The 21,249-nt window shown below is 42.1% G+C and overlaps 1 protein-coding gene across 8 annotated transcripts in view; it reads right to left on the bottom strand.

The window, feature by feature from the left end:
- DIP2C (disco interacting protein 2 homolog C) overlaps positions 1-21,249 on the bottom strand; it is a 246,481-nt gene that overhangs the window by 150,609 nt on the left and 74,623 nt on the right. Inside the window, exon 1 of one of the 8 annotated variants that reach the window (XM_072955126.1) lies at positions 20,157-20,178. The exons of the other annotated variants lie outside the window; for them this stretch is intronic. Within the exon in view, the coding sequence (XP_072811227.1) occupies positions 20,157-20,163 (7 nt within the window). The 5' untranslated portion in view covers positions 20,164-20,178. Of the gene's footprint in view, positions 1-20,156; positions 20,179-21,249 lie in introns of those variants that run through there. 8 annotated transcript variants of the gene reach the window in all.

The following is a 21,249-nucleotide window of genomic DNA, read 5'->3' as shown; positions in this document are numbered from 1 at the left end:
GTCTTTTATTATAGGAGTCTCAGCTAAGAACTCAGAATGGTAGAGGGAAAATTACTTTTCCTCTCCCATACAGCATCAGCCACAGAATTTTTTTTTTAACTCAGGAAGGAACACGTTAGCCCCAAATAAGTGCTACTACCTGAGAGCCCCTAATCCCCAGAGCCTCCACGACATGGCCAGGTTAACTCGCACCCTTCATACCAACAGCAGCAAAGCCTATACACACTTGCAGGTGCAGGTAAAAACCAAGATTCCTCTTTGCCCTTTGAGGAAAGTTCCAGCAGGGGAAAGTCTCCAACTACGATGAGCTCACAACTCTGCCCAAGAAGAGGCTTCTGACACCCTCTGGTCCCTGTGCCCTCCTGTACTCAGGCCCTCCTACCTGTTCACCCAACCTTATGAGATTCCCCCACAACCTGCAGAAGGGAGGCAGCGGAGGAGCAGGTATGGCTACAAACCCCTACAGGAGTTGGGACCCGGGTGTGCCACGTGGCAGTCTGGCCACACCAGAGGAAACATCTAGTCATCTGACCAATTAGTCTGTTAAGTGGAGACAGAAAACCTGAGGCTCTTACTTCTGCCCTTAACTAAATTCTCCTGTCTCAGTCTCAGTCCACCCAGCACCCCGCCTCTGCTGTGCCCACGGCTTTTAGAATCAGATTATGATTTTAGAAGCTGGGCATTACAAACAAAAAGAGTCATACCAAGTAAGTGGTTACTGAGCACCTACGGTATACATGACACAGGTATGGGCTTCCTTGAGACCCTGAAATCTGTGGGGGAAAGACACACGTGCACAAAGGAAGGCTATTCCCTTGGAGGGAATGCCAGGAGACAGAGCAGGGATTCAGGAAAGGGAGAGGTGACTGGAGGACAAAGTTAAGGGTTCAGTGGCTGGAACTGGATACAAATAGAAACAAAAACCCACAGTGACATGTGAGCTCTATAAACACTGGTATTTGCAAGGAGATACCTACCTCACCGTTAATTAAGAGTCAATCAAGACTTAAGTTCTCACACCACTGGACGTACCAGCAGGCAGGCTTCTCGAATGTCTCGCTCCCTGGCAATAAGCCCTTGAATCAGTCTTACTGAAGAAGTGCCACTGTTTCCTTGAAACACCACTGGTTCTCAGGCTGGTTTCAAAGTAAACTTCCCTTTTGCTAATAAACTCAATAACTGACATTCTTAAACACCCAATGACTTCCAAAAAGATGAGCTGACTTAAGAATACAGTAATTAACTATCACACTGGTCACTGTCAACATCAATAACCATCACCTTCTGGTGTCTTTTCATAAGTGTGTGTCCATGTTTTTGGAGCTAGGGAAGGCTCACAATTGACAGAAGGAGGTAACCGTCCTGCTGGACAAATGCCTCCCAAAGCAGGACTGACGGTCAGCCTCTGGCCGGGGGATTCCAACCCCCTGAAAGAGATGTCCTTTCACCTGAGTGTGCGCACACGCTCTTGTCTACTGGTAGATCTGTACCTGGTAGGGCTTCTTACTTCCAAATCTCAATAATAAAACTCTTAAACTTGATAAACATCACAAAATATCTGTCAAGGCTTATTCTGTATTCTTTTTCTTTAGCTTCTGCTGGAGTTTATTCCTCTAACAGTCACAATGGGAGCACTCTGACACTGGGAGGATGAGTTGGTGGCCCAGCATTTCCTTTAAATCTCCCCAGGTCTTGTACCCAGAGCCTTGGCTCAGTTCCTGACAGTGTTCTTGGAGTCTCACTGGACTTGAAGGCCATCTCCCTGAGAAGGGCATCTCTTCAATCAAGTGACCACAATACCTACTTTTGGTCCCTTCTAGAGCTTTCTGCTGCAAAGAGAGGACTCCTCATTCCAGAGATAAGAAGAGGTTCCACAGAAACAGGGTTGTAACCACTGTGAAATTGATGAACACTCTTCCTTCCTTAGAGACTCTCTAGTTTATTCTCTTCTAGAGATTAACAAGGTCATCCACCCACATATCACCACGGACATGGAAGCCATGTCGCCAGGCTCTGTAGCCACCATGACCTTCTTCATCTGTGGAACTGCCTCCTCATGGTCTCCCACACCTCCTTAGGTACCACGGATACTTCTTCCTGCTGCCTGTGTACCTGCCCACTTGCTAGGTCATGTGCTCCAACTGCCGCTTTCAATGGCCTGCAGGCAGAGAAACCAGTAACCAAGGTTACTACAATTCAAAACTAAGCTGAAAGTTTGGTTCACAAGAACATTTCTTTAACAAAAATGCGGAAGTTTTACTGCATGCAATCTGCCTCATCTTTTGAACTCAAAAGCCTTCTTGTGCTTTCCCAAGGTTGTCAACAACGATCCTAACAGTTAACCCCCAATTACAAAAGAAGGGTCAGCAGGCTACTTTCTAATGTTTAAAAAACTGTATGGAGGCATCTGTATTAGAGAATCTGCCCCTGGTCACCAGTATCACCAAGATAAATTTTTAAAAGTGACAATTCCCCGTCCAGAAAATTGGGCTCACTTGATAACTAACACAATGCGTGCTCTTGACAAAGATCCATATGAGTATTTTTGTAAATGAGTTATTCTAAGAAGAACAAGAGCTCACAATTTAAAGAAAACAAATAACTTTTTTGTAAAGAAACGTGATTTACCATTTTTTAAAATTTGTTTCTTCTATGGGAAACACGAAGCCGGGGACTTCTACTTGATATAAAATCTCTACCAAATAGACAAAATTCCCTTTTTAACTGACAGTCACACTCATTCTTTCACTCCATATATGTATACTATGGCCATAATTTAAAACTGACATCCCAGAGGATTTCTACATTAAAGTGCTTTCCATTTTAAACATTTATAACAGGATTTGTATGAACAGTTTTGCAGATATTTTTCCTCACTGAAAATAAATATATTCCAAACCATATTCTCTGCTTCAACCAGCTTTTCATATTTTCATCAATAAATAATTCACTCTGGAATATTCTAAGAACTGAAAAATAAGTTTGAAAAGTAAATACACTCGTGACAGACCAGAAGCATTGTAACAACAGGTCAGAATCAGCAGTGATGAAGAAAGGAGAAGCCACTTAGTAATTTAAAAATGAAACAGAACAAAACAACCTGACTGCTTAAAAGGAATAAATACAGGTCAAGACTGACACATGAACTTTGATTTGCACACAGCCTCAGGAAACCCTACCACCTGGTAGGGTCCCTGCCAGCCTGTGGGCGGCTCCCACCAAGGCCCTTCTCCCCTGCTGCCCACGCACCACTTGACCCCAGGACCCACTGGACAACCACACAGCACTGCCTCCACACCAACTGTGTCTACACTTGGGGAATCCCTCCAGGATGCAGATGTCCTTGCAGCACCCCAAATTCTAAGTCAAACCCCTTATTATAATTCAGCACACACATCACTCAGGGCTCAAAGGCCAATGACAGTGTCCAGACTGCTCTTCCAGAGCATCCTTGAGGCCAGCTATCTTTAGGTGTGCTGTGGGGCTGTTATGCTTTCTTCTTCCCCATCACAGATGAACACAAGCATTAAGATTGAAAGCAGTGCCTACTTCTATATTTGTTCCTTAATGGGAGTAAGAGGAGCACTTTTCAAATTTCCTGAATCCTAAAAAAAACCTCTTGCCAATAGCAGCTGTATTTCTAATCCTCAGCACCCGCCAAAAAATAATTAATAATAGAACTTGCCAAACTGGGTTAAGTCAATCCCCAGGAGAAAATGATCATACAAGTAGATTAAAACTCACTTTCTCAAAAGTCAGTCTAAGTGTAGGGTTAGCAAACCACAGCCTGTGGCCAGAGAACCCAGTCTACCTCTCGTTCTTCTTGCACAGCCCATGAGCTGAGAACACTGTACATTTTTAAATGGTGGAAAGAAACTCAAATTAAGTGTCCATAAAGAACCTTCTATTGGAACACAGCCAGGTGCCTTCACTGTGTCTCATGTGACCACCCTTACTCCAGGGTGGCAGAGCTGAACAGTCGTGAACACTGGATGTGCCTCATTATGTCACAGGGCACCTGGCAAACCATCAACCATGGTGATGCAGCCATACTGGACAGTGCTTTGAGTGACAGGTGAATCCCCTGCAGTGACTATCTTATTCTATCATGTCAAATTAAACAAGAGAAAGGTAGACTCTGAATGCCCACTTTCAAGCACAGTAGCATGCAGTTTAGTTACTGAACCAAGGGCAAAGCAGTGTGCTCATTAGGCAGTGAGCTTGGTAGCTCTGCGGAAAGAACCCAAGATACGTAAACGTCACCCAAGCAAACACTCACCACAGTGTTTCCAACTCACAGGACAGCAAGTTAAAAAAACTAGAAAATTTAAAATTTAACATTCCATCACAGTGGAATTTCACAAAAGTAAAAATGAAGAGAATGCACCCCAAGTTTCTGAGGTTCATTAGCCAGAGACAACTGTTTACTGATGTTAAGATAATTCAGCTGTATCTGATCACAGCAGCTGAAGACATGTATCCAGAGGAAACGAAGTATTTCAAAGAGTAAGCAGCCTTTCGGCCAGAACAGGTACTAGAAAAGCTGAGAACACAGGACAACATCAACAGCCAATTAAACAACAAGGACTGAGTACGATTCCATTGTATAAACATACCACAGCTTTTTTTATCCAGTCACTCAGCCATAAAAAATAACAAAATAATGCCATTTTCAGCAACGTGGATGAACACGGAGAATGTCATTCTAAGTAAGACAAAAAGAAAAATACCATATAATATCACTTATATGTGGAATCTAAAAAAAAAAAAAAAAGCACTTATTTACAAAACAAAAACAGACTCACAGACATAGAAAACAAACTTATGGTTACCAGGGGAGGAAGGGAGTGGGAAGGGATAAATTGGGAGTTCAAGATTTGCAGATACTAATATATATAAAATAAACAACAAGTTTATACTGCACAGCACAGGGAACCATATTCAGTATTAGCCTCAGTTTCCACCTCTGTAAAACAAGGGCAATAATAGTATTTGCTTCCTGGGACTTTTGTGAGGATTCTTTGAGTCACTACATCTAAGTGCTTAGAACACTGCCTGACACATGCTATTTGGACCAAACACTGGTGGATTTCACTGTCTGCTTTGGTATCTCACAAGCACACAGTTAGAAAACAACATTTTCCAGCCTGACTTACTGGAAATATAATAAAATTCTCATTTGAAGGTCACAGATATTAACTGATGTTTTCAAGTAGCAGCAATAATTAACACTAATTCAAACTGCACAAACTTCCTGGGCTGATCAAGACAGACTTGTTTTAAAAAAGGAAAGGAATGGTAAGTTTTATATGTGCTCTTTACCATAAAAAAAGGAAGGAGACCATGAGGGAGGGAACTAGGACCAGTGACTACCTGTGCTCAAGACTCTTCTAGGGTTCCAGGTCCCTCTCTTTACAAAACAGAAGACTACAGCAATTTAAAGTCTCCTTAAGAGACATTCAGATTTTACAGCAGCGAGGATCTCAGCAGGTCAATGCTCTTTCCCAGGAGCATGTGTGATCCTTGCAATGACACAGTTCTCTCAGAAAGAGAGTACAGGCCTCAGTGCCCTGAAATCTGAGAGCAGGAGGAGGATCCCAGAGGAATGATGTATGAAGGACAATCCATTGGGGCAAGAAACAGCAGCTGTCAGAACATGGAGTGAAGGGCACACTTATCCTTTCCTACCAGTAAGCACTGCCACACAGAGACCATGCCCTCTCCAGGCTGAGGGGAGGCTCATGGGTGCAGGCACCACAGGGCATATTTCCCTTCAGCCTGATAACAGAATGAGAATGTGCACCGAGCAGGTTCTCCGTGCTGGGAGAACTCAGGCTGGGGGAACAAACACACCGAATGCCAACACCATTTTCAGAAACACACAACAGTGAGACACAGTCTTCTCCTATCCATTCCTCCTCCCTACCGCAGTTAAGAGCGGAGTTAGCATTTTTATCAGGCGCACCTCAGACTTTGAATCATCTCGCATTTTCATCATGTCAAGCATTCCCCTCTCCTAACACAGATCCTAGTTCTGGAAGCAGATGTGTTCATTCCTACAGGGCTCACGAGCCATGTGCCCAGCTGCCATCGGCTGTGACGACTTCAGAATGCACATTTGTCTAACACAAAAGTAATGGAAATTTTTTAAAATTAAACTGCTATATACATTTGCTGGCCCATATTCTAACTACACTACTCTATTCTAAATACGCTAAGACCCAGCAGTGTTCAACACTGTTCAACACTTGAAATATCCAATAAATGTCTGTGAAATGGACTCAGTATACTACACAATGAAGGTTTTAATTCATAATTACAATCATTAGCCATGACAATGCTGTAAAGCAAATGCAGACTTACCACAGATTAAATCATATTTTAGTATTAACTGTATTTAATCATAAAAGACTTTCACAATTGTTTGCTCCTGTTTTGAAAGGCAATGTTAAAAAGTGGCTGGGACAGTCCACAAATTCCTACTCTCTCTAACCTCAGTTTTGTCATCTATAGTTTCTTCAATAATAATGCTTCTTAGGAAAAAAAAGTTTATATCGTATAGCTCAGGGAAATATATTCAAGATCTTGTAGTACCTCACAGTGGAAAAGAATATGAAAATGAATATATGTATATTCATGTATGACTGAAAAATTGTGCTGTACACCAGAAATTGACACACTGTAAACTGACTTTAACTCAATAAAAAATAAAATAAAATAAAATGGAGTTTAAAAAATAATACTTCTGCCTCATAAGGCTGCTCTGAGAATTAAATGAGCTAGCATGTAAATTAGCCAACACTGATAATGTTCCAGATAAATGTTTACTTCAGTTTACTTTCTTTCCAGTTTAATGAAGCCAGATGCTATTAGAGACCAAAAAACAACAAATATGTTAGAATACAATGTCACAGAGATCCACCTTCATTCAGTTCATGTCCATGTTCCATTTGTGTAAGAGTAAAAAAAGTGTTAACTGGCACATGATCTATATATAATCTATATATATTTTCACTGATTGTGATCTTGTATATACTTCGGGCATTGCTCAAAACATTTAAGTTGGAACTAATCACTCTTGCACCACAAGTGCACCAGAAGCAAAAGATGAAATGTTTCCATTTCATAGAGGAGCAAATTCCAGTAGTATTTGGATGCACCCAGTAGTACTTCATAACCCTTCGACAATGTGAAATTGAACCATCTTTTGACAAACCACTGGCACCTATCAAGGAGAATGGCCTCCAGTTAAACGAAAACATCACTAGACTGAGTTTCTCACCAATTCATCAGTGAATAGCAACAATTTTTCTAAGTTAAAAAAATCATCAGGATTATAAGTAAAAATTAATAAAGGCAAAAGTAAATATGAAAAGTTTATCGCATCACGTCAACTCCATTTTCTATGTGCCCATAATAGTGTGCACACCTGTTTTTCACACTTTGTCACCCCAGCTACCAATGTGCTCTCTAAGTGTGGTGAGAGCTCCACCAGTTAAAGGAGGTAGGATTCATCTCTGTGGCCTCAGGAGCTAATACTAAGCTTGGCACATAACTGTGAATGTCTGTCAAGGAATAAATGGCCAGAGGAAGGATTTGCAACCATTAGCCCAGCAGTTACAAAAAGTAAAAGCCAAGCTCTTGCCTTCCAGGTACTTACATTAACTAGTATGAGATTTTACGTGATTTATTATAGTAATTAGTAAGGTAAACTTGGCTGACACTAAACCCAAAGATTTCTTTTTAACCACTGAAGAGAGAAAAACTGAAAAAATACCTTTTAAGAAGTTGCAAGCAACACCTATTCCTTCAAAAGTAGAACGTACAGTTTACCTTTGAGACAGCCTTTTTTTCCCTGAAAAATCAGATTATTATAGCAATAGTCCAACAAAAATGAAATTTCCTAAGAAATGGCAAACAAATTACTTAAAAATCCAAAACTACAGACAACCTAAGATTTGAGGCATCTTACTCTCAAACCCCACATCTGGACATGCTTTGCACAAAGTTCTTATTTTCATTGTTCCCTTAAACACTCTATCCTTTTTCCATCTTAAATGTCTTCTTTTTTATCCTTCCAAACAATACCTAAAAATGAACTCAAACATCACTTTCAATTTTATGCTACTGTGATATCACTGTGAAACACTATGATACTGTGTTTGTTTTGAACTGTATATATTGGCAACAGTAAAAGGATTCTGCTCTGTAGCGACAAGACCACCCTGCAGTCACTACTCTATGAAGATAAACAGCTGAAAGATGAACACATATTTCCTGATCGATGGCAACGTCCAATTTATGAACTAAGTGGTAACAAAGGCTGTGATAAGGAAGTAAATGAAAGAAAGACAGTTAATATGATGGTAATGTTATTTTGAAGTTTCCTTTCCTTACACAAGTCACCAGTAAATCTGTGTTCTCATCTGGGGATAAAACCTACTTTACAGAGCTGTTGTGATGATTAAGTGCACATGCATGTCAATGAAATGTTTAGTTCCTACTTTACTGCAAAGGTCCAATAACTTGCCAAATTTCACATACTATGCAACCACGAACAAATGTTTTCACCCTATACTCTCTCCATGTTAGCCAAATGGTCCTTCACTGGAAGCCTATTGAAGCTGGATTCTTGATACTACACACTGTACAGCTATATCTCCACATACAGACACACATACACAGTGTATGCACATATATAGTGTATGCATATAGTGTCCATACACATATGGTTTATACAAAATATACCTATATATCTCCATACAGTGCACAGTTTACATACATACATTGTCCATACATATACACATGTAGTGTATACACATTTATAGTATGTACATATACAATGTCCACACACATATACACATATAGAGCGTATGTGCTTATGTGTACATATATACAAAAGGACATATGTGATCCATGTGATGCATATATATAGCATGTGTACATACAGTGTACATATATTCATGCAGTGTGCATACGTACAGCATAGTGTATATGCATGCATATACAGTGCATGTGTACACAGGTACCATATAATGTACATATAATGTTCAATGTACACAGCATACATGTACATAGTGTATATGCATACAATGTACATAGTGTACATATATATACACATAAAATGTATGTAATACATAGCCATATGGTACATATACAGTGTACTTATATAGCATATATACAGTATACATGCACACAATGTGCACAAACAAGTGTACAATATGCATGTAGTATATGTGCATACATACAACACACATGTATAAACACATATAATGTACAGACCATGCTATACAGTGTACTTCTGGTACACATGCACGCATACAATGTTCACACATATGTACCATATTGATTCTTCTGATCCATGAACTCAGGATATCTTCCCATTTCGTCTTCCTAAAATTTCCTTCTTCAAAGTCTTACACTTTTCATTGTCAGTTATTTTCCTTTCTTGGTTAAATGCGCATGTATGTACAACACACATCATACACATGATCATATATACAATGTATGTGCGTGCAGGTGAACATACAATATGCCCATATGTACAATATACATGTGGTACACATGCATACATACAACGCCCACACACAAAGTGTACAAACACTAAAACCCTAACAGGGCCTTGTGGAACCTCGTCTTTTAACGCTCCAGGAGTGCTGCCAGTTCCACCTGACTGATTTTTTTTTTCAAACTACAATTCAGCATTTAAAAAATAATTTTAATGAATACAGCTAGTGACAAAAAGACAGTAAAAACTGTAAAGCCACTTTCCTTAGAAATGTGACTTGATGACAGAGATCAGCCATCTCCTAGTGAAGTGCATATAACAGGCCGATTAGCAACAAAGTTATCCTTTAAAAAACTAGAAAAGTGTGGACCTTCTCCAGCCACCACGTCGCCACGTCACGCAGTGCAGCCCAATGCCAGCAGATTCTCTGCTGCAAAACGTATCTACCACCCAGCCAACAGAACCTTTCCAGTGTAATAGTTGTGCTATTCTATTTACATTTTTCTTTTTTTTAAAGGTAAGCTGAAAAAAGAAATAGCCCATGTGTTTGTTTAATTAAAATGACTTTCTAAATGAAAGACTGTTATTTGTCAACAGCACACCAAAAATCCAACATTCAGTGAAGATGTGGCCCCTGGGGAATACATAAAGGCACAAGATTCTGTGATACAGAATCAAGGACATCTACCTAAGGAAAATATAATCAAACTGCTAAAGCTACTCAAACAGATACTTACAGATTATTTTAAAAGATTTTTTAATAGTAAGATATCCTATGGGGGAAAAAATTAGGAATGAAAATACCAGTACCTGGAAGATATATACAAAATGATCTTAACGTCTCTTCAATAAGGTTAAATAAAACTGTATTAAGTAATGTACTCCGTTATTCTTTATCTGAAGCTGTGGGTAGAATTAATAACCAAGAGGCGGTAAGTGAATAAATAGTAGGGTCATGTTAAAGGATAAGAAGAGTAAGTCAGTGGCTAAATCTAAGTAGAACTAAGTTCAGGGTCAGTTCTATCCCCAGTCCCCACCATACTGCAGAAGAAATGAGGACCTGTCTTTAGAAGCCCTCAATTTCCCACCTGCCTTACTTAATCCTTTCCAATTTAGCTGTTCCATGTGAAACTGAGCCCAAAAGTCTACTGACATCTTACGGTTATTAAAGTGTCCATAGTTAAACAACAACCTCAAAGGAAGAGGTCTAGACTTCATGTTCTACCAAGATGCACGCAAGCCCAACAAACCCCAGCACACCATACCCCAAAGGATGCTGTTACCCACGTGGTCAGAAGCAACCTGAGGCAGAGCTCACTGTCTTGCTAATTCTCTTTGGACCTGATCCAATTCAAGATAATACATAAAATTCTCTTTTAAAAAACCCACAGTACATTCACTACAAAAAGATAATGAAACCTGGTGACATTCGGGCAAAGGAAAATACCAATGTTAGATGACTTCTATCTGGAAGAATGTGCTTCCAAATCAAGTCTGTAACCATCTGGCCACAGAATGCTGCCCTGTCCTTGCAAACCACTAACTAGACCACATGTTTTACACCTGTTCTTGTCTTTTATACAATAGAGCCCAACGCTGTAATGACAAAAAAGAGCTACGAAAAAAGACTTTCTAATTACCAAAAAGCAATTATTGTATATGTAAGTGCTTGTGATTTATTTGTAAAGCAATGAAAGAAGGTTCTACTTTGCAGAAGAAAACTTCTGATGTGTATCGCAACTCTCAGCTTTTGGGAAAAGTATGACTTTTCTTTGTAAACAAAACAATATGTCCATAAGACCATTTTGCCACATATAATTAAAGGCATGTATGATATTTTATCAGTCGCCCTGTCTTCACAGACATTATCATCTGGCTGTCTTACAGATTTGCAAAGTCTTGTAGACTTACAAAACTGTGTGAGGGACCATTTTCATCCCCCACAAAAGTAACATACACCACACAGAAACGCACAATCATACTGCCTCCAAAGGAACGCTCGGCCATTTAAGTGCATTAATAAGAGTAGAACTGTATTAAAAGTGTACCACAAACACAGTATTTATTTGCTTCTGAAAAGCCAAAACATACACTTCCTCCAGACCCTTTCAGTATTTTCCAGAGGCTATTTTGCACATCCAGTTTTGCCCATGACACAAGGAGCAACACAGGATTCAGGGATTCATTAGGAACCCATGAAATGTGAGGCAGGGAGGAAAATGTGCACACCATATCCTCTGAGGAGGAATTCGGTGTCTGTACCAAAAGGACTGAAAATCTGCATACTTTCCAGGCCAGTAATTACTCTCATTTTTATCAAATACATCTACAATCATATACAGTATAGGAAAAAAGCAATTTTGATTACATGCTGTTAATATAAGTAAAACACTCACTGCAACGTCCACTCCAGGACAAAGAACTAAGTCATCTTTTTTTTTTTTTTTTAACTTAGGAGGAATGAAGGAACTTCTGCCAGAGGTGGCTACACTTCATGAGCCAATGACAAGAGCTGGACTTGGCCAGGCCATCCACTGCTCTTGTAGGGAAGGTCTTGTTCTGTGTTCTGCTTCCCAGAGGTGTCCAAAACTCAGAAAATAGGAAGATGGGCAAGAGAGGACCTGGGGAGTTGAGATAACCCACCCAGAGCTCAGCACTGACCAGGCCACTGGATGTGCACTGCTGTAGGCAGTGAGGAGCCGCCTCGAGAAAACTCATCCAAGTGACCATCCCAGGGGATGGCTGGGCACCATCGACTGCTCTCCCCAATACCTGCCACCTCCCCAGAGCCCACTTCTCCAAAGGACACAAACAACTCTTGTTCCAGGCCTTCAGGTCCATGGTAACTGCTTTGGGGCCCTGATTCAGGATTTTTTCAGAATCAAGAATACACCAAACTGTCAAGAAGCCAGGACTGCAGAAATGATGTGAGTATAAGGTAGATGCTGAGCTAAGAAAGCTGGCAACTGGCCAGACACCCAGATGCCAGGGTGGCAGTCAGACAGCCACCAGAGTTAGCCAGGTGCCTGTCTCAGAAAGCCATCAGAGGGGCTCCTGTGTGCATGTTTGTGCACCCCACATGTGTGCACATGCCCTCACACACCACACACATACCCTCAAATACTTGCACACACAGCCACACATCCAAAGCACAACCACACACATGCACACATATCTGACACATGCCAGCCTAGAAACTGTCACTCCTCAACCACAAGTGTCGCATTTTTCTCATGTCATTTCTCTTCCTGTGTTACACCAACATACAGATTCCCAACTTGGTAACATCTGACACCAGGAAGCCTCCTTCTCTTAAACAGAACTGCGGTCCAAAGTCAGTTTCATTTAGGCGTTTTTCAGTCTCCGCCTCATGGTCCATCAGTCTACACTGACAAAGGTCTGCAATCCAACACAACTACCAGGTCTCAAAGCTGGAGAAGAAAACAGGAAGGCTTCTCAGGACACGTGGAACATGTGTTTCTCTTACACCCATGGTCCTGCTTATCGTGAGGAAGAAGGCAGAGGTTGGATGTTTCCGGGAGGAAAAATGTCTTTCAATCAAAGGGCAAAGTACTTGAAATCTTACCTTTTGAATGAAACAAACCTAACAATGGTGGCCTGTATCACTTCTGCACCAGGGACAGCGAGGACACTCAGCTGCCCAATTCCCGTGACAGTCCAATGAGGGGGATGCTAGTAGCTATGTCCTACAGCTGAAACACCTGAGACCACAGCGGTTCCAGGGAGGAGTAAGTGAGGAGTCAGTACTGAACCCCACCCACCTCCAACGGAGTCCTGACATTAAACAGGCAACTTATTGCTGCTCTGTCCTTAGCTTTAAACCATATTGCAGAGAAAGAAGCAAGATGGTGGAGTAGAACAATGCTTGTAGCTCACCCTTTCCCACAAATACACCAAAACTCACATCTACGGACCCACTCAGCCAATCAGAGCACCTGCGGAACTCCGACAGAACATCGCCCTCTTCAAAAGACAAAGGCGCCAAAAATCTGGTACGAGAAAAGGAAAAAAAGGCAAAACAGTGCAGGATCGGTCCCACGGGGAGGGAGCGGCAAAGGAGGAATAGCACTCATTCTCTGAACCTCCCCCTCTCCAACGGAGAGGCCAGCGGGACCAAGGGGAAGACTCCGAGGCTCAGATCTGCCCCAAGCACCTCTTGACAGACAGAACTAAGTTAAACAGGCACAAAGAGTCCCCATGACACCCAGCCCGAGATGCTAGCTGGCAGCTGGGGGCTGGGACAGGCTACCAGAGCCAGGTAGAGGACTGGGGCAGCAGCACTGATGCAGCCCCAGGGGGACTGCAGAGTGCTACGAGCCGTGGCTGGGAGGAGATATGGAACAGAACAACTTCGGTCCCCCATAAATTGCGAAAAAAGCAAAGCAACACAGCTGGTGTGCCCTGAGGGGAGGGGCACCGTAGCCTTTCTCACCTCAGACCCACAGCGCCATTACTGGAGCTTCTCGCGAGAAGAGAGGCTGTTGCCATATCCTCCTGTGGGCAGCACCCAGGCAGGCGTGGGGCCAAGACCTGAATCTGCATTCCCAGGGGGCTCCACGACCTCCTAGGCAGGACTGAGATTTGTTTACAGCCCAAGGCAGATAGGATCCTTCTGCCCTGGCACCTCAGAGAACTTGCACTGCCAAGACAAACAAGGAGCTAAGATTTGGCACAGAGCAGGGGCGGGGCTGTTTCGCGGTCTTCCCCGAGCCTACCTACAGAGCACCAACCAGAGGTGGAGTGGGCAGCTGCACAGAGCAGCAGAGCAACCCACACTGGGAGAGGCGGGTGGCCACCCGCCTTCCTGGCAGGAACGCAGCACCTGACCTCAGTGCTGGGAGGGGGCGCAATCCGCCCACCTGTCTCATCCGAGCGCAGCATCTAACTGTGACATTGGGAGGGGGAGTGACCCACCTGCCCACCGGTGCCAGAGAGCTATGAGCAATATGAAGAAGCAGAGGGACCAGTCCCAATTAAAAGATCAAGAAAAATCCCCTGAAAGCACGATCAAGGAAATAGACATTGACAGCCTACTAGATCAAGATTTCAAAAAAGAAGTGATCAAAGTACCGAAGGAACTAAAAGAAACTGTGTTTAGAGATGTCAAATATGTCAAAAATGAAATAGAAGCTATAATGAAAAACCAATTAGAACTGGTAAACTCATTGGCTGAGATGAGAGCTGATCTAAAGGCTGTACAAAGCAGGCTAGATAATGCAAAGGAACAGAAAGCACCCAATCAGAACAGCTGAGAGAAAAACAAATAAAAACCAATGAAAACAATATAAGGGACCTGTGGGATAATATAAAGCATGACAATCTATGCATAATAGGGGTTCCAGAAGGGGAAGAAAGAACAAAAGGGATTGAAAAGGTATTTGAGGAAATCATGACTGAAAACTTCCCAAACCTAAAGAAGGAATCAGATACCCAAGTATAGGAGGCTCAGAGGGTCCCAAACAGGAAGAACCCAAACAGACCCACACTAAGACATATCATAATCAAGATGGCCAGAGTCAAGGATAAAGAAATGATCCTAAAGGCAGCAAGAGAAAAACAGTGAGTTACAAGGGAACCCCCAATAAGGCTCTCAGCTGATTTCTCTACACAAACACTATAGGCCAGAAGGGAATGGCAAGATATATTCAAAGTCCTGAATGAAAAACAGATGCATCCTAGGATACTCTATCCAGCAAGGCTACCCTTTAGAATATAAGGAGAGATAAAGAACTTCACAGACTAGCAAAAACTAAGAGTTTAGCAACACTAAACCCATGCTAAAAGAAATATTGACAGGTCAACTCTAAATAAAAAAGAAGCAAGATGCTACAAAAATGAGAAACTTATAACTGGAAAGGTGATAACTACCATGAATTAAAAATAGAATAAACACAAAATTGTAAAAGAAGGTGTCTTAATCACTAAGAGTGGGAGAGGGAAGCAAGGAAAGCCACTGTGGAAAACAGTATGGAGATTCCCCAAAAGACTAGGAATAGACTTACCATATGACCCAGGAATCCCGCTCCTGGGCATATATCCAGAAGGAACCCTACTTCAAAATGACACCTGCACCTCAGTGTTCATAGCAGCACTATTTACAGTAGCCAAGACATGGAAACAGCCTAAATGTCCATCAACAGATGACTGGATAAAGAAGAAGTGGTATATTTATACAATGGAATACTATTCAGCCACAAAAACCGACAACATAAAGCCATTTGCAGCAACATGGATGTTCCTGGAGATTGTCATTCTAAGTGAAGTGAGCCAGAAAGAGAAATAAAAATACCATATGAGATCACTCATATGTGGAATCTGAAAAAAAAAAGAACATAAATACAAAACAGACTCATAGACATAGAATACAAACTTGTGGCTGCCAAGTGGGTGGGGGGTGGGAAGGGACAGACTGGGATTTTAAAATGTAGACTAGATAAACAAGATTATACTGTATAGCACAGGGAAATATATACAAGATCTTGTGGTAGTTCACAGCCAAAAAAAAAAAATTACAATGAATATATGTATGTTCACGTATAACTGAAAAATTGTGCTCTACATTGGAATTTGACACAACATTGTAAAATGACTATTACTCAATAAAAAAAAGTTTTTAAAAAAGCATACTGCAATTATCAGCAATCTTCTTGAATACTGTTCCTTTGGACTTCATAGCAGGTAATGTGAATAATCAAACAATCTTTCAGAAATATTTTGCCAAGTCTTCTTTCAGATATAACTGTCATGAAATTAATGAAAAACTGAGCTATGAAATAAACCTAAGTTCATACTGAAATGAATCACAAAGGAATTCTTAATTTGAAGAACAGAAGTGAAAAAACAGTATTCTCTAAATCGCACCAGCCAGAAGAGCCATCATCTTAAACTACAACTGGCTCTGTATGCTTAACAATGAATTGTACAGAATAACCTCAGATGCGACCATGAGCTGAACGTTCATCTTCATCACCTGAGAGCTCTCCTGCTACAGTAGGAAGAAAGAAAGGCATCCTTGTAGACAGTTTTAACTGGGACTTGCAACACTGCAGATCTCAGCCGGAAGTTTACTGGGCGGTATTCTGCAAGATGCAATGAATAGAAAAACACTACCAACCTGAGTACAAGCGACTGCTTCTTTGCAACAAGGAGACAACAGCAGGAGAAGACCACAGGTAGAACACTGCAAATGTTCAAAAGGAAGGATACAACGGAACAGAAGAATCTTCTGTTATCAGTCACAGTTTATTTAAACTATTAAAAAATACATAAAATAACTGCATACATATTTCTGGAGATTTTTCTTCTGAATTTTCTCACAATTATGTCAGTACTCAGAAAAGGAGAAGGAACAATTTAGAAGAATAAACTTGATGAGGCAGTATGTTGATGTGAAAACAAAACAGTAACAATTAGGTTAACTACTTTAAACACTTCCTAGGAGTTCAAATAAAAAATTTTTGTCCCACTGGCTTTGTACCACTTTAAGTTAAAAAAAGGTTATTACCATAGCATAGAAAGCAAGCTGATATAGCTCAAATCAGATTTCACGAAAGAGTCCAACAGGTTCCTTCATTTTGTTTACTCTAGTTTTAAAAAAAAAAAAAATAAGTTATACCAACTGCTCTTTTGCAGTTTTGCTGGTAGAGACCCAATATGAACAAGAACTATCACTGTGGAAGTAAGCCTGGGGTGAGGGTGGGAAACCCTGTACACACAGAGGGTTTTAAAATAAGTATTTCACCTAAGTTTATTTTTCATTACGTAATAAAGAACTTTCAGATAGACTGTTCTATCTCCACGAAAAATGTAAAGTGGACTTCATCCTAGTATTCTATGAAAAGGCACAAGAACGAATGGAAGCAGAGAAATAGCAAAGTACAAAGTCAGTCAGACCAGACGCTAACAGACATGTTTAGACCAGGGGACTCGGAGAGCCAGGAGAGCATGGCTTTCCACAAACTGAGCTGTCCATGTGGTGAGGGCACCCATCACTATAATGACGCTGGCCGTGATTCAGGAGGAAGCGTACTAAGCGCCAGCCCACTTCACATTCACAAACCCACCTGCTTTGAAACCTACACAACCTGAGTTCACTCGGTGAGGAAGAGCCACAGTCAGTCTCTCCTGTTGGTGGTCAGTGTAAACACACCAGGCTTTGTCGGGAAAGAGAGGCTGCAGCCAGAGAGTGGTAAACGGGTTTCAATGAAACTATTTCCACCTATTTTACAGTGGAGAACAATGGGGCCTGCCTCGAGGACTGGGGTCAGTTAAGCACAGGTCAGACCAGCGTACAAGGTCCCTCGTCGTGGCTGTTGTCTCACCACTCTCATAGTTGGGGCTCCCTGGACTGACCCTCATGAATGAAGGAGCCTGCCTCTCCAGAACAGAAAAGTGCCACCTCCTCCCTCTCCTCAACCCTTAACTGACCCATTCCCGAGGCCTACTGTCCTCAGCGGCTGCCAGCAGAGTTAGCAGCCCCAGGAGATGGGGGTTGGGGGCAGGCTCCTGCCCAGCTCCCCAGCCACTGCTGCAGGACAAGCGTTGGTCAGCTTCCCTTTCTTCTTCTCTCTGGTCTCTACACATCCACAAGCAACCCAGGCTGCCGCGTGCACCAGTGACAAACACAATGACACACGCACTTCTGAGAAAGTCACTGCCCTAAACTAAGCTCTGCTTCATAACCCGAAAACCCGCTCTCTGGGAACCTCTCATTTCCTTAATTCAGGAATAACCACAAGTCATGCAGGCTCCAACACAACCAAAGAAGGGAGTTCTGGTACCCCTACAGACTGGACAAAATTTAACTGCAAGTTCTTACCTAGTAATTTGAACATAAAGTCATTTCTCAAAACATGCCTGTTTTAATGAGCTACATTATAGGCTGAAAGCATACACACACAAACTATCTGAAGAAAACAGAACACACACAAACCATCTAAGGAAAACTCTGTGCTTTATTTCTTTTTCCCTGTGAATAAAAACAACTTGGATTCGTCATCCATCTCCTTCTTCTGATAAGGGAGAAAACAAAGAGAAATATTTTCTGTTGAAACACATCAAACACTCATTTTAAGACAACGAGAGGTTTTCCCCTAGTCTTCCTGGAACTTGATATCCGTAATGGCTTTTTCAAATCAATGCATAAGAATTTAGAAATATGTTATTTCTTTGCACCTCTATTTTTTGTTTCCATACAGGTAGACACCAGAGCCCTTAAAACAAGTATTTTTCAGTTGTGAAATGTGATTTTTCTGTTCCTAAATCATAAAACGCTGCATCTACTAAGATGGTAACAGAAGGGCAGCTGTGGTGGTAACTAAAGGATTGTTTACTGTCTAAACAAGAAAATAAAATAAATAAATAAAAATATAATTTATAATTAAATTGTAATAATAAAATTTTTCCCATTTATTCCAAAGCTCTTTACTAGAGTGAAGGATTACAGAAAGTGCTGCCAGCCTGATTTCATTAACATGTTCATCTCACTGCATTATACGTGGTAAACTTGACAGATATGTGAAAGCACAGTTGTGACTAAATTAAAACAGATTTTAAAAAAATAAAAAATAAACTGGGCCAAGAACTTTACCTACAGTATCTCATTTAACCCTCACAACAGTACATGATTGTCATCATCCCCATTTACATATGGGTAAACTGAGGCTCAGAAGAGAAACGTCCTTGCCTGAGTTCCCTCCGTGTTATCGGCAGAATAGGTCTCTGGACCCTATGCTCCTATTTCATCTTCTCAAGTCTGAGCAATAAATTAGATATTAAAGGATGCTCTGTGCTGCTTTTTCATTATGTCTTATCATGGGGTGAAAAAAATAGTTAAGTCTTACTGTTATTATTTATTAATTGATTCTAATACCAGCCCAAATCAGGAAGGGGTATATGACAGTACTTTCCTTCACTAAGAGACCCTAAACAATTCCAAATAGAACACAGCATGAACAAAGATTTACTTTGCCCTGACTTTAAACCATTATAAAGGGATACTTTTTTAAACGCGAACTCTTTCTGCTAGTGTCTTGCTCTACTCCAGCCTATTTAAAGAGCACAAAAATGAAGGAGAGGGTTACCATCCTCTGGAAGTAGTAAAGCTATACAGAACAATGTTCTTTACTTCCTGTCTGGCATGTAAACCCGTGTCTCCAAAGGCAAACAATTACGTGCTGCAATGCTTTGAGTACCTTAACATGTGTCAGAGACACTGTCATCTAAACCAAAATCTGAGTCGCACAAATCTAAGAAATCAACAATTCTGAATGTGGCCTGGTGACGCCATCCCCAACAAGACCTGGAAACTATCCCGCATCCCTTCAACTTCGGGGTGAGCCCTCCAACATCCAACAGTGGCGACAATTCCTACTTTACACCTGTATGCTGTTAACACAGTGCTGAAGGCAGGGGCACACTTCAAAGACTCCTGAGGAGGAGACTTGTGTGCAGTTCTCAGCTCTGTGCAAACCTTTCACTCTCCACCAAGACCATCCCCACCTAACAGAGCAGGGGGACCTGATGCCCCTGATGACGATTTACTGAGGAGAAAGCAAAACACCAACAAAGTGAGAAAAAGTTTCATCCACTTAATGTTTTCTATTCTTAATTCGTTAATTCTGTTTACCTTCCATTAAAAGCAGTAGGTGTAGGTGTGTACTTGCATGGAGGTATCAGGATCCAGCCTCCAAGCTCCATGAGCTTCAGAGCCGTGACAAGAAAGGGTCCCGGGCTTACTTCCGCTGAATCAGCTCATGACAGACCAGGTCAGAGGGCCTGCTAGACACCTTCCGCCCACACAACATGAGTCTGCAAGTCTGGGAACACAAGGCCAGTGACAACCATCCTGGCCCCCCTAGAATCAGAGACAGGAACACACGGCACTAAACACAGGGCAAGAGGCAGACAGAGGAACGAAAAGCTAACCCATCTGTGATCCCCTGAAACCCGATCCAGCTTCTTGGCAAAAGGGAAGCAGAAACGGCGTTGAACGTGTATCCCTCCAAGAGCTGGTCTCCTTTTCTGCTCAGGAGTCACACAGACCTTATGCTTACAGGCAAGACTACTTCACTACGTGCACAAAGTACTTTCCGAATTTCACTTTAAATTCTCAGAATGGGGACTACATCTAGCTATCTCTCTTAAAGCGCCCCCTCTCTTGTGGGGAGAAGAAAAATCCATTGAGAAAGAGGTATCAAACAAAGGCCATAACACACAGCCCCCAATTTAAACATTAAAAATTAATAATGCACTTTAAGTTGAAGACGAATAGTTACATCCTAAACACTTAAAAGCCATGCAGCCTCTGGTGGGAGAGGAGTGTGCAGCACAAAAGGCTAGTTCTGTGATTACCCAGCTCAAATAATGGCTTCAGGTCCAAACCCAGTGCTTCCTTGCCCAGAAGCTGCCGGCTCATTTCGGCAAGGGACGGAGCAGGGGCCCTTGTGTGGGCTGCGGCCAGCAGCCCCATGCCCCCCACACCCCACGACGTACCAGCAGCCCCATGCCCCCCACACCCCACGACGTACCAGAGCACCCCGAGAACCCCGCACACTTGCACACCCCTACACCGCGTGCCCCCACACCCCGAGCCCCAGAGCCCTGTGCCCCCCGCACTCCAAGCCCCCCCACACACCTGCTCCCCCTCACATCCCACAGCCCCCACATGGCCCCCCCACACACACACCCGGAGCCCGAGCCCCGCGGCCCCACACTCCGAG

Source organism: Vicugna pacos, chromosome 35 (assembly GCF_048564905.1).
Source record: "Vicugna pacos chromosome 35, VicPac4, whole genome shotgun sequence".
NCBI classification, from domain to species: Eukaryota; Metazoa; Chordata; class Mammalia; order Artiodactyla; family Camelidae; genus Vicugna; species Vicugna pacos.
Note: the sequence above shows the minus strand (reverse complement) of the source record. Positions and strands in the feature narration are given on the sequence as shown.